The sequence below is a fragment of the Tyto alba genome, unplaced genomic scaffold (genome assembly GCF_018691265.1).
Source record: "Tyto alba isolate M040663 unplaced genomic scaffold, T.alba_DEE_v4.0 Super-Scaffold_7, whole genome shotgun sequence".
NCBI classification, from domain to species: Eukaryota; Metazoa; Chordata; class Aves; order Strigiformes; family Tytonidae; genus Tyto; species Tyto alba.
The window spans coordinates 43,328,201-43,354,748 of NW_024881328.1; the positions used below are offsets into that span (position 1 = coordinate 43,328,201).

General features: G+C 54.8%; 1 protein-coding gene across 1 annotated transcript; it reads left to right on the forward strand.

The window, feature by feature from the left end:
• The first annotated feature begins 1,588 nt into the window (after window positions 1-1,588).
• COL6A1 (collagen type VI alpha 1 chain) lies at window positions 1,589-26,548 on the forward strand. Its single transcript, XM_033007354.2, has 36 exons — window positions 1,589-1,653; window positions 1,736-1,870; window positions 2,641-2,770; window positions 4,347-4,547; window positions 4,872-5,031; window positions 5,226-5,348; window positions 5,441-5,461; window positions 5,657-5,677; window positions 5,790-5,834; window positions 6,108-6,161; window positions 6,984-7,028; window positions 7,133-7,159; window positions 7,549-7,575; window positions 7,677-7,721; window positions 7,973-8,026; window positions 8,805-8,867; window positions 9,220-9,282; window positions 9,455-9,508; window positions 9,597-9,632; window positions 9,807-9,869; window positions 11,783-11,845; window positions 15,797-15,859; window positions 16,336-16,398; window positions 16,870-16,920; window positions 17,005-17,040; window positions 17,521-17,583; window positions 18,102-18,167; window positions 18,935-18,970; window positions 19,317-19,353; window positions 20,117-20,125; window positions 21,016-21,149; window positions 22,244-22,353; window positions 22,664-22,847; window positions 23,065-23,239; window positions 23,663-23,692; window positions 24,471-26,548. The coding sequence occupies exons 2-36, from the start codon at window positions 1,762-1,764 to the stop codon at window positions 25,079-25,081; spliced, it is 3,072 nt and encodes a 1,023-aa protein (XP_032863245.1). The 5' UTR covers window positions 1,589-1,653; window positions 1,736-1,761; the 3' UTR covers window positions 25,082-26,548.

A 26,548-nucleotide genomic window follows, 5' to 3' on the forward strand; every position in this document is an offset into this window, starting at 1 on the left:
CCACCCTCCTCTAGGCCTGGATGGATGTTTGCACCAGCCAGGTTCGCACTGTCACTAAATCTTTTGGGGCTGGGGTGTCTCTTCCTGGCCCCCCTCCCCACACAGACACACACACACACACACACACACACAGAGTGTTTTGTTTTAACGTCAGCTTCCACAGATGCACCTAAACTTGTGTCAGCGTGAAAAACAGCATCTGTTGCTCTGTTGGGTTGATGAGGTTTCAGTTCAGCACAGCCTGCGTTTTATTTCCATTGACTTTGGATTTTGTTTATCCAGAGTCATTATTTCATGCATCTGCCTTGATAGTGTGTACAGGATCCTCTTCTACTGATGTCATTTGTCATCATTGGAGCTACAGCTTTTTTTTCAGTTGTCTGAACTTGAGACAACTTCCTACAGTCAGGCCCACATAGTTTTTCTCCCCATCTTTCACACGAAGATGCTGTCAGAGTAGTTGTGCGTGAAAGGCAGGGAGATGGAGGTGGCAGCCAGCCCCGCATGGCCCCACAAAGCAACGTGGCAGATCTCCTGCTGTCTTTATGCAATGAATTTGTGTGCAAAATCATTTGTACTGGCTGGGTTGGTGCTGTCAACTGTTCGCCCTTTGGAGCCATTCTGGACAATCCACCAATTTGCTATTTAATGATGGATTTTGGTCTCCTCCTGTACTTTGGGGAGCAGGTTACAGCTGCAGCTGCAGGAGGATCAGACCCCAGGCATTTTACCTCTCTCCCTAATAGCAATTAATGCTCTCACTCTGATGAGGGGTTTGGCAGTACCTGTTTCTGGGTCTGAGTCCAGCAGCATGGGACTCATCTCCAGTGCTGGACATGGAGAACAGATGGCCTACAACACCTTGGGGTGCCTTGATCTGGGGGTCCAGCTCCCCCCTGCTGCAAGTCCTCAGGCTCTCCTGCCATCCTACAGGATGGGAAGATGCTTATCTCCAGGTATCCCTAAGGACTTGCACTCCTGCTTCTACCTGCTGGGCTTAACATCTTTGAGCCCATCCCCTCTCCCTACTCTGAGCATGGCCCAGAGGGGTTGTTCCCTGTCTGTGGGTGTCCCTGTGGGGTTTTGCTCCTCAGGTTCCTGACTGGGTTGAGTAGAAAGCCCTGAAAGTCAGGGAGGAAGATGCTTCTCCAAAAACGTGGTGCCTCCACGGTGCCCCCATCCCTGGGCAGCCATGGGACAGCTCCAGCTCTGCCCTGTGGCAGGGACTCCCCTGGTTTGCAGGACAACACTGTCCAGCTCTCATTGCAGGTGGGGATGCGGTGGCAATGCCTGTCCCTCTGGCCCTGCCCCAGCTTTCTTGGCCCAGGAGCCAGGAGGGAGCAGTCTGGCAGGTGCCCCTCAGCCCCCCCTGCCCCACGGGGAAGGCTGAACCCCACGGGCTATGATGCTGTTGGGCTGCTGGCGTGCCAGGGCTCCCCACCTGAGGTTTGCAGAGATCCCAGGCACTGGTGGCCAGGGTGCCCTCACAGGTACAGCAACATCCAGCAAAAGGGTAAGAAGAAATGCCTCATTCATTTCTGACTCACAGCTGACAGCCCCTGATCCCTCCCTCCCTCCTCAGGCTGGAGAAGTCTCCTCCTCACCCTTACCCTCCTGCCTGCTCTTCCTCCCACGGAAACCAAGGGGAAAGCGGTAAAAAATATCTTCAGGGACTCCTGCCTCCAGACCGTGGCTGCTGGATTCTCCCTCCTTGCTTTTTTTTTCTTCGATCCAGCTCGATGGTAATCTGAACCAAGAAAAATGAGGCTGCGAGACTTTCTATTCACTTTGCTGCTCCCGACCGTCTTCCTGGGGGGGGGCTCATGGGCTCAGCGTACAGAAATCACCACCCGGGTCGCAAATGCAGAAGGTAAGCCCGGGCTGCTTCCCAGAGTGTTTTTCCTCCCCGGGATCAGCAGAGAAGTCCGGCTGCTGTTCCCCTCCTCGACAGACGCCTCCTCTACCACACGCAGCCATAGCTTTGTCGGGACGTTTAGGGGAAGAGTTGTGTTTGCCGAGGAAAGCGATGTAGGATTAGAGAGGATCTGCAAGATGTACCTTTTTTGAATGTTTTTTGGGTCTTTCTCCTTGGCTCTGTCTTGTCAGGTGTTACCAGTAGCACTGGAATGCAGGAGAGGGGGATAACAGCTGATACCAGTTTAGATTTCTGAAATACTTTGGTTTTGACACTGGCTGTTAAGGGGCATTTTCGTTTTTGCTCTCCTCTGCAATGGTATTTGTGCCAGGATGTGCCAGAAAACGATCAGTTTCTCATTGCATTAGTTGCTATCATGTCTTGATTTTATTTCTTTAAGTGATTGCTGCAACTGCATGTTATTTTATATAATAACTAGTATTGGTCTGGCAAAGATATCCTTTGAATGCAAATGGGAAAAAATGCATAGGAAGCTGTTAAGCACCACAAAGTGATGTTTTCTGAATACGTGCTCGATCCAGCTTACCCTCGATGCCAAAACAGAAATGAGCGACTTCACCCGTGCGTGTGTGCTTGCGTGTCTCGTGTGGGGTTGGGATGTGAAAGGGGTCCCCTTAGGGCAGATGCTGGGAGGGGAGCTGGGCTGCGTGGGGAGCCCGGGCTGGGGGAGCAATGCCGACTCCTGCCTCTCCCCTCCTTCCCAGACTGCCCCGTGGACCTGTTCTTTGTCCTGGACACCTCGGAGAGCGTCGCCCTGAGGGTGAAGCCCTTTGGGGACCTGGTAACCCAAGTGAAAGATTTCACCAACCGGTTCATTGATAAGCTGACAAACAGGTACATCACCCGGGGTTTTGTCCAGGCTGCTTGAGGGATGGAGCCTGTTGCTGGGTGGGATGCTGAGACCGCTCTGTGTGCCCGGCTGAGGAGGGAGAGGAAGAAAGCAGGGATGCTGGGGAGGGGGGTGGGAGTGTCTCCTCCCTCTCCCAGTCTGCAGCCGCCCCGTTTCTGCTCCATCCGTGCCGAGGACATCAGCGTGCCTTCAGCAGGGCCTTTCCTGGAGCTGCAGACACGGTGCCCCAGCTCCACCACCCCCTGGCTGGCCTGGCTGGCTGGGTGGTTGGTCTGTAGGGCCAAAACGATGTGGATCCCTGTGCCACTGGCCCAGGACAACCCTGTTGCTTGGGTGGCAGTAGGACACTTCTGATGTTAAAACTGGCAAGCATGGGCACCCTGCAGAGCAAATCCTCCCTTGCAACTGGCATCCCCCAGGATACCCTGCAGCATTGAACCAAGCTTTGGGGGACCCCGTGGAGTGACCTTCATCCACTCCACTTCCCAGCCCTTTATCTGCCTCCTCCTCACCCACCCTCGATGCCACCAGCCCAGGTCTGACCCTGGCTCTCACAGGGTGAGGGCACCCAGAGGCACCAAAGCTCCCAGATCCCAGAGAGGGGTGATGCTGGGAAGAGGTGGAAACAAAGACCATGGCTCAGCTGCTGGCAGGAGATCCAGGGATGCACAGAAGCACCATAAGTCCTGCAGGCACACGAGCCCTGGTCCTTGGGGCAGTGGGAGATGTGTGCTGATGCCCAGAGAGACACTGTGGGGATGCCCCAGTGCTGCACAAAGCCAGAGGGGCAAGGTTCCCATCTCAAGAAACGTGGAGGAGGGGGGTGGCAGTTAGCAGCTCACCTACTCATTGCCCAGGCAATGAGTGACCAGGAGCCTCATGCTTGGGAACAACCTGCCATATCTCCATCAATGCAGCATGACTCTCTCCTAAGCAAGGTGCTGGGCTTTGGCCAGAGGCCCTGCTGTACACAAGCAGGTGGATAGACATCAGGAGCCCATCCCAAACACCCCTGTGCCCACCCTGCTGCTCTCTACCTGCTCTGGAGACATCTCCCTGCAAGCCACCGCTGTGCATGCCATGATGCCAGGCACCCATAGCCCCCAGTAGTCACGGATGATGGCAAGCCAGCTGGCAGAGGTGGTGGTGGAGGGGGAGAGCGGTAGGCAATGCTCGGGTGGCTTTGGAAAAGGTCCTGCTGGGCAGAGATAGGATAAGGTTGGAAAAGCGAGGGAGCTGTGCAACCCCATCCTTTTGGGAACAGCCCCAGCATCCTGCAAAGACCCTTTTGGGGGCACTGGCCAAAGCCCAGGGAGTTGTGGTGCTCCTGTCCCAGGGAGTCAGGGGTGCAGGCTATGTCAAGGCACAGGACAGGGCTTCAGCACACACTCATCCCTCTCTGAGACAGAGCGTCCTTCAGAGGGAGGCATCCCTCTTCGATTTTAACACATCCTGCCGTGGATTTGCATTTTGCATGGCGGGACGGTGGGAGTGAGGTGGAGGTGGCAGCAGGGCTCGGATGAAGGTGCTGAAAGCACATGTCCTGGGGTGCCCGCGCAGGTACTACCGCTGCGACCGCAACCTGGTGTGGAACGCCGGGGCGCTGCACTACAGCGACGAGGTCGTGCTCATCCAGAGCCTCACCTCGATGCCCAGCGGCCGGAACGAGCTGAAGAACCGCGTCTCGGCCGTCAACTACATCGGGAAGGGCACCTACACCGACTGTGCTATCAAGCGGGGCATCGAGGAGCTGCTCATCAGGTAAGGCAGTGGGGCTGGGATGGGCGGAGGGGGTGACGCTGGTGGCACGGCCGTGGTTGCGATGGAGGTTGGGAGCTTCTGGGTTAGGACATCCCTGTGCATTGGGTGGAGCTGTTCCCAGGGTGGGAGAGGAGGTAACCTGAGCAAGGAATAGGCGCGGGGGTGGCAGGTTGCTAGCGCTCTGGCTTTACTGGGATGAGACATGCCCTCACCACAGGCTGGAGTACGGCCTGGAGTGAGTGCCCAGAGGTGCCCAAGTCACTCCTCTCCAGCTAAATCTGTTAAATCCTTGCAATATTCAGTCCTGTGCTTAAACCCTTGCAGTGGTTCCCACCACAAGGAGAATAAGTACCTGATCGTGGTGACTGATGGACACCCCTTGGAAGGGTACAAAGAGCCCTGCGGAGGCCTGGACGATGCTGCCAATGAAGCCAAACATCTGGGGATCAAAGTGTTCTCTGTCGCCATCTCTCCCAACCACCTGGTAGGGACCACGCATCAGGGATGGTCCCTGCAATGGTCCTGAGTGGGACCACGGGACCCCCAGCATGGCACAGGAGGCTCTGAGTGCCCCTCAGAGGCCTGTCGTAGAGGGAGGATGCAGGGTGGTCTCTGGGGACGGGTCCTGCAGGGCTGCCCCCAGGTCTCACTCTGCCCTCCCCACCCCTCCAACCCTAGGACCAGCGGCTCAACATCATCGCCACAGACCATGCCTACCGCCGCAACTTCACCGCCACCAGCCTGAAGCCAACCAGGGAGCTTGACGTGGAGGAAACCATCAACACCATCATCGACATGATTGTGAGTGCTGCCTACCCCTTCCCCAGCCCGCCCCACTCCCCAGGCTCACCCACCCCTCTCAAACCCCCTCTCTTTGCTTTCTTGTCTTGCAGAAAGCAAACACGGAGCAATCGGTGAGTGTGCCTCGGAGCCCCGCTCCCCCCAGCCCTGTGCCTGAGCCCGGTCCCTGTGGGTCACCCACAGCTAAGCAGGGGCTCGGTGGCACAGCCTGGCCCCTGCCAGCCTGGGGATCTCCCCCCAAGCAAGGTGCAGCCTGGACTGGTACTGTCCACTGCCTCTAATGCTGTTTTCTCCTTCTCCCTGGGCAGTGCTGCTCCTTCGAGTGCCAGGTGAGTCAGGCTTTTGAGACACACACCCCACCCCCCAGTCCCCTTCCTTCACATCCCCATGGCCCCAGGCTGTGCCTTGGTGTCTGGTCTAACCCACACCTCTCTCCCACAGCCTCCCCGAGGGCCCCCTGGACTTCCTGGCGACCCGGGCAGTGAGGTGAGGGACCAGCTGTGGCCATGCTGCAGGATCACAGTGGTGGCACTGGCTCACTGGGGATACTCAGAGACTGGTGGGACACGGGTCCTCGGCACCCCACCACTGCCCCATGGAGAGGCAGAGGAGAACCCAGGCCATGCTTCCATGCGACCAGCATATGCTCCCCACATCCATGGAGCACTGCTGTTACCATCCTTCCTGCTCTCCTTTCAACAAGTCATCGTTCTATTCCTGGGGGTGATGAGCTAACTTTATTTCTGTCCTGTATTGCAGGGAGAAAGAGGCAAGCCAGGTCTTCCCGGTGAGAAAGGAGATGCTGGAGACCCAGTAAGTAAAGGACTGGCCTCATAACTCTGTGCAGGGGCTGTTTTTTGGCCAATTCTGGCCAGACCTCTCGGGTGCATCCTCACCAATCCTTGTCCCTGCATCACTCCGTTTCCATGGGGTAGTCAGTGGGGTCACGGCCAGCTGTCCCCCCTCCACATCCACTCTGCCAAGCAGTGGCTTCTGGCGGGCAGTGGGGTGGTCCCCTTCCCCTCCTCTGTTGCCACAAAGCTTCCTTGTTCCTCACCCAAAATAGATGTTCCTCCTGGAGACGCGTCTCTGACTCATGTATGCCAGCCCAGGGGTGGACTCCGGGCTCCCTCCCGTGTCCTCTGACATGACAAGCACAGCAGTGTTACAGGGAAACCTTTAGTAAATAATAAACTAATAGCATGAGGAAACTATTTCCCTCCTCCTCCCTTTTTTTTTTTTTCCTAGGTATGCTTATTTTGGGGAGGTACAATTCTCCCACAGATGTGAGTGTGCACTTACTCAGCTCGTGCATTCCTAATTTGGAAACCCCATGTCATGCACACACAGGTTTTTCCTTCCCAAGGTTTTTCTGCCCTTCCTTTTCATCCCAGAAGATGTGTCCCCAAGCGCCCAGTTTCCCTCACCCCCAGGAAGGGCTGGAGATGGTGGAGGTGAAGGCAGGTCCCCTCTGCCTTCCACAGTGATCCTGTGCTCCCAGACTGGGCAAACAAGGAGTGTGGTTAGGGGAGAGCCTCCTGCAGGAGCCCCACATTGAAACCCTGGGGGGAAACTTCCTTATGGCCGTGGTGGTGACAGTATCTGCCTCCGTAACACCATGTCTCTGTCCTCTAGGGCAGGCCAGGGGACATGGGACCTGTTGGCTACCAAGGAATGAAGGTATGTGGGGCTGCAGGGTCATGGGTATGCTTCCTGGATGGGCCGCAGCCTTTGTGTGGCAAGTGTTTTCATTCTCCCATTTTTTTCTCCCCTTTCATCTCTAGGGTGACAAAGGAAGTCGAGGAGAAAAGGTAAGGATGGAAAGGATGTGCTGGGAGAGGGAAGGTTTCTCTGTGCCACACTGCTTGGTTAGCCTGGGCTGCCCCTGCAGCTACAGTGCTGGGCTCTGGTACGTGCCCACGCACCCATCCCTCCCGCCAGCATCAACTGTGTCAGGAGTGGGGATCCCACAGGAGCGGGGATCCCACAGGAGCATCCCATTTGCAGCTGATGCAGCCCTGGGGACCAGGCAACCCCCCTGCAGTGCGCACAGCCGGGCAGGACAGGAGGGACCAGCAGTGTGCAGGGGCACAGTGACTGCATGCACCTTCACACTGAGCTAGCGTGGGTATCACAGCGTGGTGGGGGGATGGATCTGTTCTGCACAGGAGGCCTAACATCTCTCTCCTTCCCTTCACAGGGCTCGAGAGGAGCCAAAGGAGCCAAGGTCAGCCTCCATTTTTGCACCACTTATTCATTCTAGTTGATGCCTGGGGGGAGAAGGGTCTTTGGAAATTAGTTCTTCATGGTCCCTATTCTTCATTTCAGGGTGAGAAGGGCAGGCGTGGAATCGATGGCATCGACGGCATGAAGGTAAACCTTGGCTCTGGGGCACCTTGCTTAGACTGAAGACCCTGACTTTTGCTCAGACACCCCTCCAAAACCATTGTGGGGTCCCAGAATGAAGCCGGTGTTCCACATGGGACAGTGGGGCTCCGTCCCTGCAGGGCCCTTCACCTGCCAGCTGGGGACAGGGCTGGGATGGACCTTTCAGGGCTCTGGGATGATGGATAGGGGTCTTCCCATGGGTGCTGCTCATGGAGCCCCCCTGCTCTGTCTGACAGGGTGAAGCTGGATACCCTGGGTTACCTGGCTGCAAAGGCTCACCTGGATTCGACGTACGTACCCTGCGGGTGCTCCTTGCATGCAAACGAACCCGTGTAGCAGATCTGCCGTCACGGCGCGTGGAAACAGGGAGCCCCCCAAGGAGGGGAGCTGTGGGAGGGAGTTGCCGTGCTCGGAAATATGCTTCTAGATGTGCAATGTTCAACCCAGGCATGGCACCTCAGAGGTGTCCCCGGGGCAGTCTGCTTTGTCTTTGCCTGGAAGCTGTCCCCCATTGCATGGGGCTGCCTGGGAAGCTGCACTCCAGGGGAGCATTTGGCTGGAAGCTGTTCAACGCAGGGAACCTGACAAAGGAGATCTCAGTGGCAGATAATCAAGCCCAGGGTTAACTAATTTCAGCCTGCTGTGACCAGCTAACCAGAAGATGTTGGAGATTTTGGAAGGCTCTTTGAAACATTATTCTGTTATTGCATTTCTCCAGTTTCCCTGAGTGTTTCCATGTTCCTAGGATGACACATCCATGGCAGCCCCAGTATCACTGCGGTCCAGCCACAGTAGCCCAACAACCACTGTTTTCTGCCATTTTCCTCTGAGCTGCACAAGCATGCTCAGTTTTGCAGTGTTTCGGCAGTGTGGCCTCAGTGTTGCTTGCACGGATCCATGGTGCAAGAATACCATGCCATCCCTGCATCGTTCCTGAGTACATGTCCCTCCCGACTGTCCCACTGGGGAGCTGTGGGCCAGGCTACTGGGTTGCTTGATCCATGCCCAGTTTCCTGCAGATAGTGATACCAGCTTGGTTTTTAGTGATGTTGCCTTCATTTTCCACAGGGAGTTCAAGGTCCACCTGGACCAAAGGGAGATCCCGGTGCTTATGGACCCAAGGGAGGAAAGGTGAGCTGCTCTGCCCAGCCTCAGGCAGAAGGAGAGGTGATGGGACCCCTTTGCCCTGCTCGGGGGCAAGCCTATCCCAGATGCCCAACACCCACAGTAAGATCTGGCCAGTGTGACTTCCAGCATGCCCACAAGCCTGGCATGAGCACCCCCAAGATATTGGGGGGCTGCTGTGAAAAGGTGGCTCGCACTGGGCAGGTGGAGTGGGTGTGGGGGTGTCTGCTGGGGATGGGGAACTCCTTGGGGAGAGACCACAGCCCAGAAAGGGGTTTGGGGTACACCAGGGCTCCTGACGGCCTCTGCACTGTGGGCGCTGGATGTAGTCTTGACGGTGCCTCGTGTCCTTTTGAAGGGGGAGCCCGGGGATGACGGAAAACCTGGCCGACAGGGTATTCCCGGCAGCCCTGGAGAGAAGGTGGGTGAAGTGCCTGTGCGTGAGCATCCTCTGCCCTCTGTGAGAGGGAGAGGTCCCCTGTGACAGCCTTGGCTTCAAAGCAGAGCTTGCCCAAGGCTCTGCAAGCGTGCAGGGCTTTGCTCCGAAACCTGCTGACTTGTCCCGTTTGCACCCCTGTGGCTTGCTCACCCAGGGCGCGCCTGGAAACCGGGGTGAGCCTGGACCGGCAGGAGAGACAGGCGATGAGGTGAGTCTTCTGCCCGTGCCTGCCGTGTCCCCCATGCATGCTTGCCAGCCATCCCCACCGCCTGACCACCCCTGTCGTTCCTCCGCAGGGTTCTCCCGGCATGGATGGTCCTCCTGGAGAACGGGTAAGTGAAGGCACCGCCACCGGGCACGGTGCCGGCAGGGCACAGGCAGGGGCTGGTACCCAGAGGAGGAGGAGGCGGGCTGGGGGTGAGCCTGCTCAGAGGTGGGAAATGAGGGAGGGCTTCACTGCTGCTGGGAGCTGGTCTTGATTTTGTGTTCCTGCCATCTCTTTGCAGGGCAGCAATGGAGAAAGAGGCCCCCCGGGCTCTCCGGGTGACCGCGGGCCAAGAGGAGAGCCGGTAACTGCATCTGCAGGGTGGCTTTTGTCATCTGTTTGCAAACGGGGCACGCTTGGCATCCAGGGACTAGAAATAGGTGCCTGGTGGCTAAATCCACCAGTCTGTGGGCCAGCAGACAAGCCCAATACCTTTACCTGCCAGCCCAGGAGAGACTTACTGTTGACTCCCAGCAATTGCCCCTTTACGCTGGCAGCTGATCACCAAACAGCCAAAAACCCAGAGGAGACTGTGCACGTCAAGCCAAGAGCAGACAGGGGGGGCGGGGGCATCAGCCCCTGCAAAACCAGTTGATGGAGAGAAGAGGGTCAAGGTGTCTTCCTCCAGATGCTGGGGGGCTGCATGGTGGTGCTTGGGAAGGAGGGCACCGGTGCCATTAATGGTAGGGCAAGCGCGTGTGGCTGTGGATGGGAGAGGGAACACCCTTCTCTCCCCTTTCGGGTGGGAGTCACTAGGAAAGTATTTTTCCTGCCTGCCGGGGGTGAGTCACGGAGTGTGAGTGTGGGAGGGACAGGCAGGAGGCCCTCGGCAAGCCAGGACAAACATGTGGCCAGCGGCAGAGGCGCCACGCACGCCAGGGAGGGACGAGGGGTGCTGCTGCACAGGGCGGGGGGCGGCGGGAGCCAGGGCACCCAGCAGCAGCATCCTAGCAGGTGGCCAGCCGTGTCCCAACAACTCTCCCCCCCTGTCCCTGCAGCGAGGACAGCCAGTACCCCCAAACCAGCACGGAGAGTGGGGCGCAGGGGTCCACCCTGGGGAGGGTGCTGGCAGCCTCCCCCCCTCCTGTTTAGCGCCCGGGGAGAGGCAGCGCCGCCGCACGTGATGTGCGGGGCAGATGTGCGCAGGAGATGAAGGCACGCCAGTGTCCTGGAGTTAAATTGTTCAGCAGGCGATGGGCTGCTTCCTTCCAAGTTCTAGTCCAAGCACGAGGCTGCGTAACCTCGCCAGAAACATCTCCACTGCCTCTCAGGGCCTTTTGGAAGTTGTGTTTTACATTCACTGTTTGGCTTAGGCATCGGGAAGCTTCTAGCCTGCAAACAACAGCTTCAGGTCGCCAAGCTTTCAACCGCTTTCCTCAAAGTTTTAAGTCAGGTGCGACTGTCCCGGGAGGTTTCTGAGCACCTTCCTTCCCTGCGGGCTGGTGGCTGCCTGGCCCCACATCCCAGGGCTGCAGGCAGAGAAGCACCTCGTGCAAAGATACTTGTCCTGGAGGACTTGGTGCTGGCTGATCTCGGAGGTGGCTTGGCTGTAAGGTGCAAAGCTCTGTGTTTGGCTGTTTTGCAGCCCTGTAAGGGGTAAAGCTCTGCTTTCCAGGGGGAGGAAAGCTTTCTTCCAAATTGCCAGGAACCTGCAGCAAGACCTTGGCCTGCAGGGAAGGGGGACTGTGACTCCTGGCTCTCATTTTGCCTTCCTGGCTTGCTCATTCCTGCCCATGGGTCTTGATGGGGAAGATGCCCCAGAGCCAGCCCAGGTCTGGCAGACATGCTGCCCTGTTGGGACACAACTCTACTGGACTGGTGGAAGGCTGTCCCTTTCCACATTGTTTAAGTGAAAATGGAACTGAGCCATGTCAAGCCCTTGGGCACTTCTTTCTACTGGAGCTGCTGGGGTGAAAACACACCCAGATTCGGGTTTTCCAGGCTTTCCTGGGCTGTCAGCTCTCTGCAGACAGCCCTAACCTGGCTCAGGGTGCTGAGTGCTAGCAAAGGAGAGGGGAGAACATCATCAGTGAGAGGTGAGGATGTCCTTTCCCATCTGCTGGCTCATTCCCTTGGAAAACCCCCTTAGCTCCACAGGGACAGCAGGCTGGAGGAAGAGAGGGTGGTGGAAGGATTGCTCCCAGTTGCATGCAGGGCCCTTTGCACCCTACGCCTGTCCCTCTCTGAGTTTCTCATGCCCTCTGTGTGTGTTTTCAGGGAGAACCTGGACCACCTGGTGACCAAGGGCGGGAAGGACCCCTCGGACCACCTGGCGACCAGGTAGGAGCTTGGATTAACCTTCTGGATCCGGATCCCAGGTGGAAGTGGCTGGTTCAGGGGGGAAAGAGGGGAAGGGCATTTATAACTGATGCCACAGCATCCTGGGGCAAGGTCTCAACATCTTTGAGACTGGATAGCAAAGCTAGTGAAGAGTGGCAGGGATTTCTAGGAGAACCCAGAATATGAACAGGGCTGAAAAAAAATGGAGACTTGGCTGCTGGGCTGGGGACAGAGCAACCTCCACGCCATTTCCAAATCCCATGGAAACAAATGTCAACACGTCTCACAGATTTGGAAACTGGCAAGGTCAGGCTGCAGTAACGCACAAAATGTTCAGGCCTGGGGCCAGACGCTGCTCAGCTCGGTCAAGGGATTCAATGAGACACATCTTGTGTCAGTGAGGACAGCCTGATGGGGCCCCAGTGCTGTCCCTGACACCATTGGCATCTGGAGGGAGAGCCTGTCCCAAAGCCAGCGTTCCTCAAGTCTGCTTGCTGCAAGGTCTGGCCCTCCTGCTCTGAGGTTTGCTTGTCCTCATGTGCCTCAAGGAACAGATCTCAGACCCCACAGGCTTTCTGGAGAGCAGAGCTGGCTACCTCCAGCCTGAGGAAGGCTTCCGTCCCCTGCATGATTAAAGGCTCTTTTTTCCCAAAGACGTACCCAGCTCCCAGTTGATAACTCTGGGTCTGAAGGTGTTGCTGGGCTGATCCTCCATGGCAATAGCACTGATTGCAATGGCCAGCAGGGTCTTTGCACCAGAGCAAGCACGCTTTGACATCTTCCTTAAACAGGGCTCTGTGGGACAACTCCCCTCCTACCCATACCCTGAGAGTTTTAACAGAGCCCAAGATACAGGGAAGTACTGAAATAAACGTTCCCACACTGGTGGTGCAGGACTTACACAAGGGGTGAAGCATGGAGACCAGCGCGCGGACAAAGAGGAGACAGCTTTTGAACTCCTGTTACGGTTGGCCAAGTGTTGAAGAGCCCTGAAGGAAATTTGGAGTGCAGGACAGCCACAAAGGGGCCGCTGCTGCATTTATGTTATTCCCAGCAAGGGTGACCCCCACGGCGGACCAGCACTGTGCCACAGCCCGGGGAGAGGACGTGCTTGCACCAGGGTTGTGCTTGCCTGGAGTTGGGTTTCCCTCCAGCCTGTCTCGTGCTAGCTCCAAGTGCACCAAATTTCCATGGGAGGATTGTCCACATCCTGCTGTTGGTAGCTGAGCTGAGCTCCTGCCACTACCAAAGAGCATCTGGCAGCATCCAGCTTGCTTGGCACCGCCGTGGTGAGAGGTGTCATTCTGGGAAGTGACCCTAGTAGGAAGGCAGGTCTTTGGATGCGTACGTACAATGGGCTGGTGCTGCAGGCCAACACCAGAGAAGGAGGAAGGACTGGAGCTGCTCTCCATGTGGTAAAGGCTCATTCCAGATTCGAGGCAGGAGAAGGACTGCACAGAAGAATACAGAGTTAGGGTGAAGATTTGATGCAAGCCTGGAAGCTGAAGCTGTGCAAGCATAGTGAGGAGCCAGGCTGGGGTAGATCCTGCCTCCAGCCTTCACTGGTGGTGAGGAGGAGGAGAAAGGAGAAAGAACAGTCTCCCTGCTGTCACTGAGCCTGTGGGACACCAGTTTTCTCTCCCCAGCCCTGAACTTGAGTCAAAGCCCTGTCAGAGAGGCAAGCATTGCAGAAGCAGCTCTGATGCCTCCCCAGACCATAGACTGCCCCAGCGTCTCCACGGCTCCAGGGAGATTTCAAAAGCAGTTGCAAAGTGAGGATGATTTTTCCACAAGCTGAGGAAGAATGCTTTTGTTTGGCCAAATTAAAAATAAATGCGTAATTGGGCTTGGGCAAGAGTAAGACTTTGGCAAACACAAGTGTTTTTCAAGCCATGTTATCTGCAAGCTCTGGCTCTTGCAGCGTATTTCTCTTGGCAAGGGGAAAGGGCTCCCTCTAACCTGTGACTCCCTTTCATCCTCTTTCTATCTGAGAGAAGCTAAAGGTCAGCATGCTCTTTCCCTGATCCTCATGGACAGGTTTGGTGATCCCTCTCTCTTCCAGACCACGGTGCCCATCCCTCCCGTGGTTCTTGTGACACCCAGAAAGATAGTGGACAGGGAGGTGCTAAAGATTTCCCAACCCCAAATTTAGCATCTTCATAAACTCCTCCAGGGCCGTGAGGGATTTGCGCTGTGTGCTACAGTGAGGACATGTAGGGCCAGCGCGAGCCAAGGGTGCCGTGGATCCAGCTTTGGCTGATGTGAACAGTCATGAGTTCTTGCCCCTCCTTCCCAGCTTTCTCTCTTTGGGGCTTTTGGGCAGAAATAAAGGTCACATGCCTTTGAGCAGTTCAGTGCTCTGAGCTGCACTGTGTAAGTTTAAGTCCTCTGCACCCACATGTACACCTTTCCTTGGAAGAAGGGTGCGTGAGGCGTGCATGGATGTTTGGCACCAGCTTCTCCCAGCTGCTGCCATGCAAAGAGGAGCAGAGATGACAGCTGGAGGGGATTTCAGCTTCCTCAGCTTTGGAGTGGCGAGAGCGCGGCTTCAGAGGTGCAGAAAATCTGGAGGAAGCTCTCCGGCATGCACCGCTGTGATGCTGAAGCCCAGGTACCATGAAACAAGTGCTGCCTTCTGCCTGCCAGGAGACTGCAGTTGCATGGCTTGTTGCAGGAAAAATTTCAGAGGTCAGGAGGCTTGAACTGGCATGGCCACTGCCTGCAGCAGCGATGCTGGGGGGGCCAATTGCCAAGCCATCACTCTCTCCCACCACGGCTTGCTCTCTGCCTACCTCTGCCTGTTTCTGTCATCTCCATCACCTGGGGACTGGCTGGGCACCCAGCTCCATGTGAGATGCTGCCTTGCTCGAGGATTTGGACCTGTGGACAAGAGCATCGTTACCCAACCGTTACCCACCATCATCACCTGGCCAGTAAGCCCCGTGAAGCGTTGATGGTACCCGGCAGAAGGTGGAGGTGCTCCCTTGGGCATCTGTTAGAGCTCTTAGAGGGAAAAAAAAAAAAAAAAAAAAAGAAAAAATCTCCTCTTGCTTCCTCTCTTGTCTCTGGCTGTCTCTGGCCAGCCCTGCAGCTGATGGAGCAAGCGGCCGCTGCCCAGATGGGATGTGGCAGAGTGACAGCTTTGGTCCATTACAGCACACGCTGCTGGGGCTCTGCAGCCTCCTGAGGACAGAAACTCCCCAGGGCCACAAAAGGACCTCTGCCAGCCCAGCTGTGACCCAGATGTGTCCGAGCCCCAAAGCATGGGGAAGGGCCTCTGTGGAGGGAGGTCTGTGTCACCTTCAGGGTGACGTGCTCCATCAGAGACTGTTCTCTGCCCCAGGGACACCTCTGTCACAGCCGATGAGATGCCACTGTGCAACCCAGCGGTGCTTTCCTGCTAGAAAGCATCATTCCTGCCCCCCTGATCCCCTTCCCCACCAGGTCCTCTCTTACTGGACTGAGGTGTGGAGGGGAGGGATAGCTTTTAGGGACTTGGAGGCTGCTCCCTCCTGTGACTCGGCTGCCACTGCAAGCACGTGGTGTTCAACCCACGCCTGCAGTGTCACACCTTGGCCCTGAAAGCTTCTGGTTCTGGCTGGTGATCAGCAGGGATCTGGCCAGGGCTGCCTCCAACAGGGCTTTGCAGCGAACGTGGGGCGTAAGGAAGGATGGGGAGCTGCAGCCTGCGCAGGTGGGGGAAGGCAGGGAGGCACGGGGTGGGGTGGGGGAGCCAGGCAAGGCTCCTGAAACATCCCCCCCACCTGCCTTAACCCCCTGTCAATAGGTCCTTTCTTGTGAGGCTGGCCAAGGCAGAGGTGACTCATGGGAGGGTGTGAGGCACAAGGTGGATGCCCCCACCCACCACATCACAAAACGAAGGGACCAGCCCTTCAGGGCAGAAGCACCAAGAGGAAATCCCTGTTATGGGAGCTCTTTCTGTTTCCCTAGGGCGAGGCTGGACCGCCAGGACCCAAGGGCTACAGGGGAGACGACGGCCCCCGCGGCAATGAGGTCAGTGCTGCATCTTCTGCGGGGAGGGAATGAAGGGAAGACCAGGAGATGCTGCCCACTGGGGCTGTCTCCAAATCCCTCGGATCTTGGAAATCTGTTGTAGGTACAAACTCAGGTGCTAGCCTCCTGGCAGACACATCAAGGCATTTTTCATGGGTCTTTAAGGCCATTGATGCCTTTTCTCCCACTTCCCAGAGGCAGTTTCATGGAGACAGTATAGCCACACCACAAGCCAAGTGGCTTCCCATCACAGAAGCTGGGGGAGCTTCTCTCTGAGGGCAGCCACCTGAATCTGCCAGTAGATTTGATTGCCAGGCCAAGGAGCAAACTGAATCCCAAGCCCAGCTGAGGGCTTTGTGTTGCTCTTGTATAAGCAAAACGCATCCCGTGATGGTGGCTGGTTGCCTCAGCAGTCATCGTCTTCCTATCTCACGGGATGGTGTGTAGTGCTTGACTGCTTCTTCTGCTCCTTCCAGGGCCCAAAGGGATTGCCTGGTGCACCTGGGCTGCCTGGAGAACCTGGTCTGATGGGAGAAAGGGTAAGTGGTATTTGTCTGGGGGGATTGCACGCCATGTGGAAAGGCTAGACAACAGGCTGGCCCCACACAACATGACCCAACTCAGAGAGAAAAGACATTGCGTTCATACACAGCTGAGATGCCGGGAAAATTCACAAGCAGCCTCACATCTGCAGGCTCAAGGAGCTGTATTTTGGGATGTACTTTCCAGCAACAGAGACCTGATATTTCCCAGTTTGTTCCCAGCCCGTGGCCATATCCCCAGTCTCTGAGAGGGACGGTGTCACTCTCCTCTCGGTGGCTGTGCAGGTCACACACAAGCAAGATGGCCTTTTTACCTGCCTGCACCATTGTTCAATCCATCCATCACTTATCTTTTACACAGACATTTTGCTTTGGAGATAAACTGTCCATGGAGGGCAGGATCCTGTTGTCGTGCTATCTAAGGGGTATCCTTTTCATTATGTAACATATTTCTCCCTTCCTTTCCAGGGGGAGGATGGTCCTCCTGGGAATGGCACAATTGGATTCACAGGCGCCCCAGTAAGTTTTTTGTGCTGCTTTGAATGTGTAAGACCATTATTTCTGCTTGTCTGACCTAACATGTTTCCTCTCCTTCATCCCTAGGGGCAGCCAGGAGACAGAGGTGCCCCTGGCACTAACGTAAGTGTGCTGCTTCCTCGTACACCCAACAGAAATTGCCCTGGCCAGTGGTTTGGCTCCTAGAGCCTTTCCATCAGCTGCATGGTGAAAGGGGCTCCCCGAGGCAGCCTGCTCCTCCAAAGCCCTCCTTTTCTTATTCCCACCTCTCCCTGCAGCGGATCCTTCTGGTGGAAGTTCCCTGCCTTGGTTCACTAATAGTAACACCCAAGGGCAGCAGCCTGGACTGAGTGTTCTCTGATGCAAAGCCAGAGTTTGGGGTTGGGAGTGCCACCCAGGGGGAGCTGGATCACGCAATATCAGTGAAAGCCACCTAAGAAGCTCTTTCCCTCAACAGTATTGCAATTTGGTGCTAGGGAGCCTATATGCTGCTCTTCATCCCCCTCCCGAACCAGCTCTCACAAGGCCACTGCATGCCAGCACCAAATTCAGCACGCTAACAGCAGCTGTCCATGCAGGAGTCTCATCTGTACTATTTTTCAGGGAACGAAAGGCTACGTCGGTCCTAAAGGTGATGAAGGAGAAGCTGGAGACCCTGGAAATGATGTGAGTGATTTGTATAATCTGTATATACTCTGTATAACGAGAGTAATCTGATGAATCATCTTTCTCTGTGAACACAGTGCAGGATCTTTGGGCTGGGCTTCTAACACTACCTTGCCTGTTGGTTAAAGCCCATCAGACTTTGTGAGTCTGCAAGCATCCTTTGCCGCTGAGCAGTGTGTGATGGCAAGGGAAGCTCTCTCCAAATGCTAATTTAGTGTCCTACAGCTTATGGCTGTCAAGCCTCCATGTCTGTTAGGTTGAGATGGGTATCATCTCTGCGAGGTTTTGCATGTTTTCGGATAGCACCAGTGGTTGCACCTGCGCTGCACTGCTGTACTGTGGAGGAAGATTTTCCCAGTGTTCATCCCAACCCTCCCAAAACCCAACTCATTTGATTGGGTGCAGCAACCTCTGATAACATTTCTGTGGTTAAGCAGGGCTCAGAGGACATCTGGAGGGGGAGGCGTTGCGCCCTGACACAAACAGATTTGTGGACTTTGGTTTTGTTTTCATTCCAGAACCCAATCCCTGGTCCCAGGGGCATCAAAGGAGCCAAGGGCCACAGGGGACCTGAAGGCCGCCCGGTAAGTAAGGACGCCGGCAGGGTTTGCACCGGTGAGCGCAGTGTGCAGGGCTGACGGAGCTCCCAACAGCAGGGCTCACCGCAGACCCGCTGGGCTTGGCCCTGCTCACAGCAGGAGCGAGGCAGTTTGGAAACCCGCCGCTGCAGCCTGGTACACAGGTTGCTGGAGTCACGATCATCCCGGATCAAGGCAGAAAATACAGGCACTTGTGCTTTTTCGTGAGCAAAGCGTTCTCATACAATCGGGTTCAGTAAGGGTAAGCAGCCTTTCAGAGCGGCCACCCTGAACCCGAAAATGCTTCTGTTCATGCTGAGTCACCGCTTGCTTGCGTTGCCTCACGTTGGCCTGGAGGCTACAGGAGAGGCATCTTCCAAGCAAACAGCATCCATCCATCCATCCATCCATCCATCCATCCATCCATCCATCCATCCATCCATCCATCCACCATGCCCTAGGTGCTCCGGGGGCAATGCCAAGCCATGTCACACACGGTGTGTGTTCTCGCTGCCTGCAGCAAGAGCTTTCCTTCCCACCTCGGTGAGCATGGCACACATGGAAGTGGGTCTTCTCCCCCCCACCCCCGTGCAGCCCCAGGGCATCGTGCAAGCAAGCAGATGTACCTGCTCAAAGCCCAGTGCAGGGGCCAGCAACTGGGAAGCAAAACGACTTTTCCAGACTCTGCATTGCTTAGCAAGGTGTCAGCAGAGCACACTGCAGATAGGATTGTCTTCTCTTGTAATTGCTCTCTCCACACTTCTGTTTGACAGGGACCACCAGGACCTGTGGGACCTCCAGGACCAGATGTGAGTGGGACAGGGTTGGGGTGATGCTTGCTTGCTTGCTCTGTGCTTCCCCTACCCCACATGATGGCTTTTGGGAGGGGGTCACTGCTGGGAGATGCTCATGCTCCCAGACTGGGTGGTGGCTGCCCCCCATTACTGTCTCAGGGAGTCTCACTTGCCCAATTTCCTCCATGCCAGTCCATCACCAGCCAGGCTCCTCTGTAGTGCACCCCACTTGCACATCCCTCATGTCCAGATCAGGATCTGCTCTGAGGGCACAAAGCAGCAGCGGGAGTGGTAGGCAGCACCTGGGAGCCAGCAAGCTGCCTTCATTGTTACTCAAACATTTCCTCACCTCTGTTTTCAGGAATGTGAAATCTTGGACATCATCATGAAGATGTGCTGTGAGTATCCCTGTACCTCTCCTTGCTGAAGGGGAGGTAGCTGCTTTTTCTCTGGCCCCCCGGTGAGCAGGGCCATCCCCAGGCAGCACACAGAGGGATGCCATGGGCACCACTCCCCTTCCACAAATCACAATTAAGTTGATGATCTGGGGGAGAGGTGGGAGGCCCTCCCTGCAGCTGGGACAGTGACCTAAAAGGAACAAATTTTTTGCACGTTGCTGTCCCTTCAGGGAAAATAGAGGCAAAGTTGTGTGCAATCTTTGCATGGACCATTTTACATGGTTTGGGAGTTTTTTTAAAGAGCAGGGCCTGACTTTCCCCCTTGAGAAAGGCAGGTCTGTTCTGGGGTGTCCTGCCATGGGGAGCAGCAGTACGCACATGCTGCAAAGGGTTTCTGGCCCATGGCCAGTAATGAAGTGCTGGAAGGACACGGGGTACTTAGGGAACTGAGTCTGAGCTCCATACTCTGGCGATCTACTTAATCCCTCCAGGACTAGCTTTTATTTTTATTTAAATAAGAATGAATCAATGCGTGCAGAAACAGGGCTCTGCTGCATGCAGTGCTCCAGGACGTGGCATTGCAGTTTGAAACAGGAGAGAGATCTGGATATTTCAAAGGGGAGGGAAATCTCCGTGAGCTTGAATTGTCCAGACCAGGTGTCTTTGGGTTTTCAGAAACACAAACCTGCAGTCTGCATTAGTGCGTGAAGAAACCTTCTGTCAGGCGTTTTAACGTTCTCTCTTTCTTTCCCTTCTCCCCTAGCTTGCTGCGGTGAGTGTTACTTCGTGAAGTTGCTCTGCAAACCTTTGCTAGCCCTTCTCCTTGCTTGCACCCCTCCCTTCCCCTGCTCCTTGCCTTCTGCTGCGGAGATGCGGTGAGAGCCTGGAAGGGAGGACCAAGCATGAGCAAGGCAGGGGAGGGCAGCGAGCTCTCCCCAAGGGTGCTGCATGGATTCAGAGGCTGCTGTGGCTGGGTCCTACAACTGGAAAACTGTTGTCAAGGTGCCCTATGCCAGCAAATTGCAGGCGGATTTTCTCCACCCTTTTCGCAGTTGAAAGGGATGTCAGTTCAAGGCATGCTGTGGATCCAGCTCTGTCCTCCTCCTTCCAAATCCTGGGCTGGTCTGCAGAGAAATGTGTTGTTTTTTTTTTTTTTTTTTTTTCTCTGGTGCTGTCCCGATGGGTTGGGTTTGCAGTCCAAAAGCTTGAAGGAAGAGCCAAGGGCACATGATGTCCTTCAGCCATGGGAAAGAGGGGAGTAAGCTGAGTCAGCCCCCTCCAGCTCACCAGTGTCACCTCTGTCCTCCTGGGCTGGGTGAATGGAAGAAGTGAGAAGGCTTCTGAAGAAACAGATTTTGGAATAATTACTGGGTGTTTTAAGGGTACTCACAGCTTGGAAATGCTACCTGTCTTATAACGGGCACTGAGCAAAATGCAAACGGAAAAATTAGTAAACAGGCTCTAGAGTCTCCTAGGCAGTTATTTTGTTGCTTTATTTTACACCATGCTTTGAGGGTAGATAAGGTACAGGCACCCACCGGGTCAGGACTAACAGCAGACATCAGCTGCTTGCTTTGCTATGCCTCCCTGCAAAACGTGCTGCTCTGAGCAAGCTGCTCAGGTGGGAAACCCAAGCCCCTCAACTCCTGTGCCTCGCTGCAGAGTGCACCTGCGGTCCTGTCGACCTCCTCTTCGTGTTGGACAGCTCGGAGAGCATCGGCCTGCAGAACTTCCAGATTGCCAAGGACTTCATCATCAAAGTCATCGACCGCCTGAGCAAGGACGAGCGCGTGAAGGTGAGATTTCCACCAAGTGCCAAGATACACTTGTGTACACTCACTTATTTTTCACTGCAAGCAGAAAAACAGGCAGATGCCTCCACTCCAAAGAGCCGCCACAAGGCTTATCTTCAAGTGCATAACTGGGGTGGGTCTTGATTCCTCATAGATTCATAAAGTGATGGAGATGAGACAGCACTCTGTTGTCCCAAAATATAGATAGACATTTTACTCTTTCTGGGCAATGGGACTCTACCTCCTGTGGCTGCGAACTCTTCCTCCATGTCCCAGAGCAGATGGCTCATAAAGCATTCGCCCGATTAATCAGTCTCTCAGACTCTTCCTTGCCCTGATGAGCATTTCAAGTGGCTGGAGTAGGTAACACATGAGGCGTGTTGCAACTTCTCCTAGCTCCATGATGGCCAGTCCCCCAGGCACCCTTGTCTGCCCTCAAGTTTGGGTTTAGGTTACCAGTCAGGCACACTACTACAAAGGACCATTGCAGCCCACAACAGTAATATTGTCCCAGTAGTGAGTCCTTCAGTCTGAAGAAGGGCACAAATGCTTACTCTCCTAACTCTCGCCTGGAAACCTGCTGTGCACAGGAAATTTCATTTACCTCTGTGATTTGGAAGGGATGCTTGGGATCCAGTCTTTCCTCAAGGTATAACCAGAGACACCCGTAGCACACGGGCTGTAAAGCCACAACGACCTGCTGTTGGACATGTGTGGTCCTGCATGTCTCTCTTTGGCTGGCAAAGAGATAGTAACAAGCAGAAAGGCTAGAGCTGGGCGGCAAAACCAGTGTGTTGGAAGAAAAACAGAAGTTTTGAAAGAGGTTTTAGTCCTAGCCACTGAGCATGGCCAATGGCTTGTGTTGAGACCACTGAGCCTGGAAACCTGGGTTTGGGTCTTGTTTCACCGACTGGCTCACCACATTGGTCCCCATGTGCATCCACTCCTGTTTGGGCTCCTTTCTGCTTGGAATAAGGCAGAGCAGAGAAGGCAGATCCTGCCACGAAGGCATTCAATACAAAGCACCAGAGGATTTCTGAGCTCTCCAGGGCCTCCTGAGGTATCTGCCCCTAACTGCCTTCCGTTTTGTCCAACAGTTTGAAGCTGGGGAGTCTCGTGTGGGAGTTGTGCAGTACAGCCATGACAACACACAAGAGCTGGTGGCCATGGGGGATGCCAACATAGACAACATCGGGGCGCTCAAACAGTGAGTCTGTGGGGTCTCGGCACATCATGCAGAGACCTGAGCCAGGGACACCTACTCACGTCCCATCCTCCTTCTCCAGGTCAGCAGCTCCTGCAAGTGCAAGGATGCTAAATGTTCTTTAGTAGAAAGTAATGATTGGTGGCTTTGTACATGATGCTGAGGCCAAGGAGCTTGTTAGTTTTCCACCCAAAGCCCCACGCAGGGATTTTGCCCTGCCTCGCAATCATGTCAGAGAATATGTGTCCCCAGGAGCTCCTTCAGTATCCACGGGGCAGAGTTTTCAGGCTAACCGTTGTGTGTGTGCTTGCAGGGCAGTCAAGAACTTGAAATGGATAGCTGGGGGCACCTACACCGGAGAAGCTCTGCAGTTCACCAAGGAAAACCTGCTGCGGAGATTCACCTCCGACAAGCGTGTGGCCATCGTCATTACGGATGGGCGCTCTGACACGCTGCGGGACCCTACCCCGCTCAACTCTCTGTGCGATGTCACCCCGGTAAGGGCACAGGGGAAGCACCGTGCCTGCAGGGACCCCCACGCAGCAGCTGCACAGCATGGGCTCTCTGGGGGGTCTCCGTGACTTTGCTACCCACGACTAGGGCAGGGGGGGGACACGTGTCACGAGAAGCACTCTCACAAAGCGACAAGCGTTCAGCTTTATGAATGCATCCAGGGATTAATGCATCCGGTGATGGACTCTAACTTGGTTGCAGGTGGTTTCCCTTGGGATAGGCGACATTTTCCGGAACCCTCCAAATCCAGATCACCTGAACGACATCGCTTGCTTAAGCAGACCGACCAGGCCAGGACTGTCCATTCAAAGGGACAACTACGCCGAGCTCCTGGATGACACCTTCTTGCAGAATATCACCTCGTACGTCTGCCAAGGTGGGTGAAAGGCTGTGGCTGGAGACAATAAGAAAGGTAGTGAGGATTGCCTCAGCCAAAGGGCGAGGTACACAGGCTGCTCTCGCTTGCCTTTCCCTGGTCATGCTCTTTAGCAAGTGCTGAGGGAAGAGGATGGCATTCAAGTTTTAGTGAAGTAAGGGACAAGGACATCTCGTGTCTCAGAACACTTTGCAGCCAGGTTCAGGTCCCCTCCTGCTGCAGGACATCTCTGTCCACAGAATTTTTCAAGCACATACCTCTGCACTTTCTGGTGCATGTTTATAGCTTTTGCACAGCACCTTGCATTAATGTGCCTGTGAACGAGGTAAGCATTTGTCCCTTCTATGGCTCAGTGGGAAGCTATAGCAGCAGTGGTTTTCCTGGGTGAGCTGGTGACATTACTCTTTCTACTTTTCTTAACAGAGAAGAAATGCCCAGACTACACCTGCCCAAGTGAGTACTGTCTCCTTGTGTCACACGAAGGGGTTGGGGGGGCTGTGGTGGGAGAAGTGGGACTTTGTGTTTGTGGGAATGCATCGCTTGAAGACCTCTTGCAACAGGGAGGCTCCTGGGCTGGAGAACGGAGGAAGCCTTGTCAGACACTCACAGGGTTTCTCACACACATGCCAGCCCAAAGCACCTGGGGAAAAAGCCTAGACGGTTACTTTTTCTGGGACTTCAAACCTAGAGAGGAGGCTGTGCCAGATTTTAGCCCTCACAGGCTTTAGCTGAGGCAGGTAATGAGATCAATTGCTGTGTGGTGGTGAGAGCATGAGGAAAAATCAGCACCGTGGCAGGGATATTTGAGAAAGGTGCTTGAAAAGTGAGTTCAGGGAGGAATTTATCGGGGTACACCTCCAAGTCAGAAGCACGTACAATGCTCAGACTCATGATGGAAAGAAGCCAGCCCTGGGATGAAGTGGTTCCCCAGACACGCAAGGGCAGCACTGTATTTAAGCAATGAAAGTCACTAGATTACCTAAACCAGGTAAGTACCTGGGAACACAGCCTGCCGTAAATCAAATAAAAGAAGGAATGAAAGGGTAAAAGGACAAGTGTAGGACAGCACTGGGGTAGGGGAAACCACGCTAGCAAATACCCAGAGAGTGGGGATTTCCCAAGTCTGAGAAGGCAGGAAGCCTGTGAGACATCTGGTGATTCCACCAGCTTTCCATGGGAGATGCAGGAGGACAAATGCAGTGTAACGAGCCCTGGGCCTTTCCCCTTGCAGTCACCTTCAGTGGGCCGGCGGACATCACGCTGCTGGTGGACAGCTCCACCAGCGTGGGGAGCAAGAACTTCGAGACCACCAAGAAGTTCGTGAAGCGGCTGGCGGAGCGGTTCCTGGAGGCCGGCAAGCCTGCCGACGACTCCGTGCGGGTCTCGGTGGTCCAGTACAGCGGCAGGAACCAGCAGAAAGTGGAAGCTCAGTTCCAGTACAACTACACGGTCATCGCCAAAGCCATCGACAACATGGAATTCATTAACGACGCCACGGATGTCAATGCTGCCCTGCGGTACATCACGGGGCTGTACCAGCGGTCCTCCCGTGGTGGGGCGAAGAAGAGGGTGCTGGTGTTTTCTGATGGCAACTCTCAAGGGATCACTGCAAGGGCCATTGAGAGGGCTGTGCAGGAAGCTCAGCAGGCTGGCATCGAGATCTACGTGCTGGCAGTGGGCAGCCAAGCCAACGAGCCCAACATCCGTGTCCTGGTCACGGGGAAGAGCGCAGATTACGATGTGGTCTACGGGGAGCGCCACCTCTTCCGTGTGCCTGACTATACCTCTCTGCTGCGTGGCGTCTTCTACCAAACTGTCTCCAGGAAGATTGCTGTTGACTGAGCGTCTGGGTGGGTTTCTGCCAAGGCCATGCCTGCTTCTGTCTTGCCTAAAAATGAAAACCAACAAAACGAAACAAAAAAAAAAAAATAACGGTATTCTTGACCAACCAGAGGAATTTGTGTCTAAGCAGATAGCCATAATGTCACAGCCTGGCTGTGCATAGTCCTCTTCCTTCTCCTCCCGCTTCATCATCTGCATTGCTGCTCTGTTAGCCTCAAACTTCCCTCCCTGCCCATGACTGCCTCTCCCTCCCCACAGCAGGCAAACACAAACACACCTAACATTAAGCTGAAAGAACACCAATAGCAACCTCATCCCAATGTTTTTTTATCGAGAAAGAATCAAGATGAGGAATTTTGTACCACTAAGGACTAGCCTGGTCTCATAAGACTGACTATGCTCTTTTCAGATACAGGGTTTTTTGTTCATTTGCTTCTTTCTTTCATACATCAGCTGAGCACTTGCCCAGTTTACAATGATCCTAACCCAATGCTGTGCTTCAGGTGAAACGTTCAACACTTCAGTAAAGCTTTGAGAGGGGATCGTTGTCGTGGCTGGCAAGTTTGGTCCCTATCTCCCATGCTTGGGGGAGCTGGGGGAGGGCTGGACTGCATTACCCAAGCTGAGTGGAAACATCTCTGGCCTCCAGTGCCATGGGATGGGGCACTGACTTCCCAGGGATGGGGTGGAGGTGGGGGGGTGCAGCATCCCTCAGTGCTGACACTCCCGTTCAGGGCAGGGAGGCTGGGCACCGACCAAATGAAAGACAGACAGCAGCCATTGGGGAGGGGGGAAACCCTAGAAGAAGCTACGTAACTGCACTCCTTCACTAACTGATCTCATGGTCCTACAGTGAAACCAGGAACCTCATGAATAACCTGATGACTTGTGTTACGATCCAAGCTCCATTCTGGAAAATCTCTCTGAGCCCAGTTAGTGGGATTTTTTTTTATATATTTTTTTCAAAGGTGCCAAGCTGTCTAATTCCCAGTGAGCTCTATGTGAGTACTGTTTCTATAGGACCATCTAGGAGTTAGGCACCTGGGCCCCAGGGAAACCCACTAACTGTACTATATATATTGAATTAGGGCCTCATCCGCAGCCCAGCAAGGTCAAGGGAAAGGCCGCCTTTATCTGCCAGGGTCTTTGACTCATACCCTACAGATATACTGACAAAGGTGCTATCACTACGTGGGTGATACAGGCCCTTGGTGTTTACACAGTTGTTTCCAGGACCACACTGAAGATGTGGTTTGGCTGGGTGAGATTTTGTTTCAGCGCTTCCATTGGTGCTCTTGCTATGAATTCATGCGCTTCTGAGAAAGCAATAGTGATTGCCAGGTATCGGCATCCCAAACTCTTTACTTTGTATTCAAAACCCCATTGTATGAGTTAGTTTTATTTTATGCCTGTGTTTTACTGAAATTGTCCACTTTGGAAATTTGTCAAATAAATTGTTTTCCACAA

Coding starts and splice junctions, on each gene's coding strand:
- COL6A1 (XM_033007354.2), top strand. CDS start 1,762: ATGAGGCTGCGAGACTTTCTATTCACTTTGCTGCTCCCGACCGTCTTC. Junction 8,027..8,804: donor AAGGCTCACCTGGATTCGAC/GTACGTACCCTG, acceptor CATTTTCCACAG/GGAGTTCAAGGTCCACCTGG. Junction 17,041..17,520: donor GAGGTGCCCCTGGCACTAAC/GTAAGTGTGCTG, acceptor ACTATTTTTCAG/GGAACGAAAGGCTACGTCGG.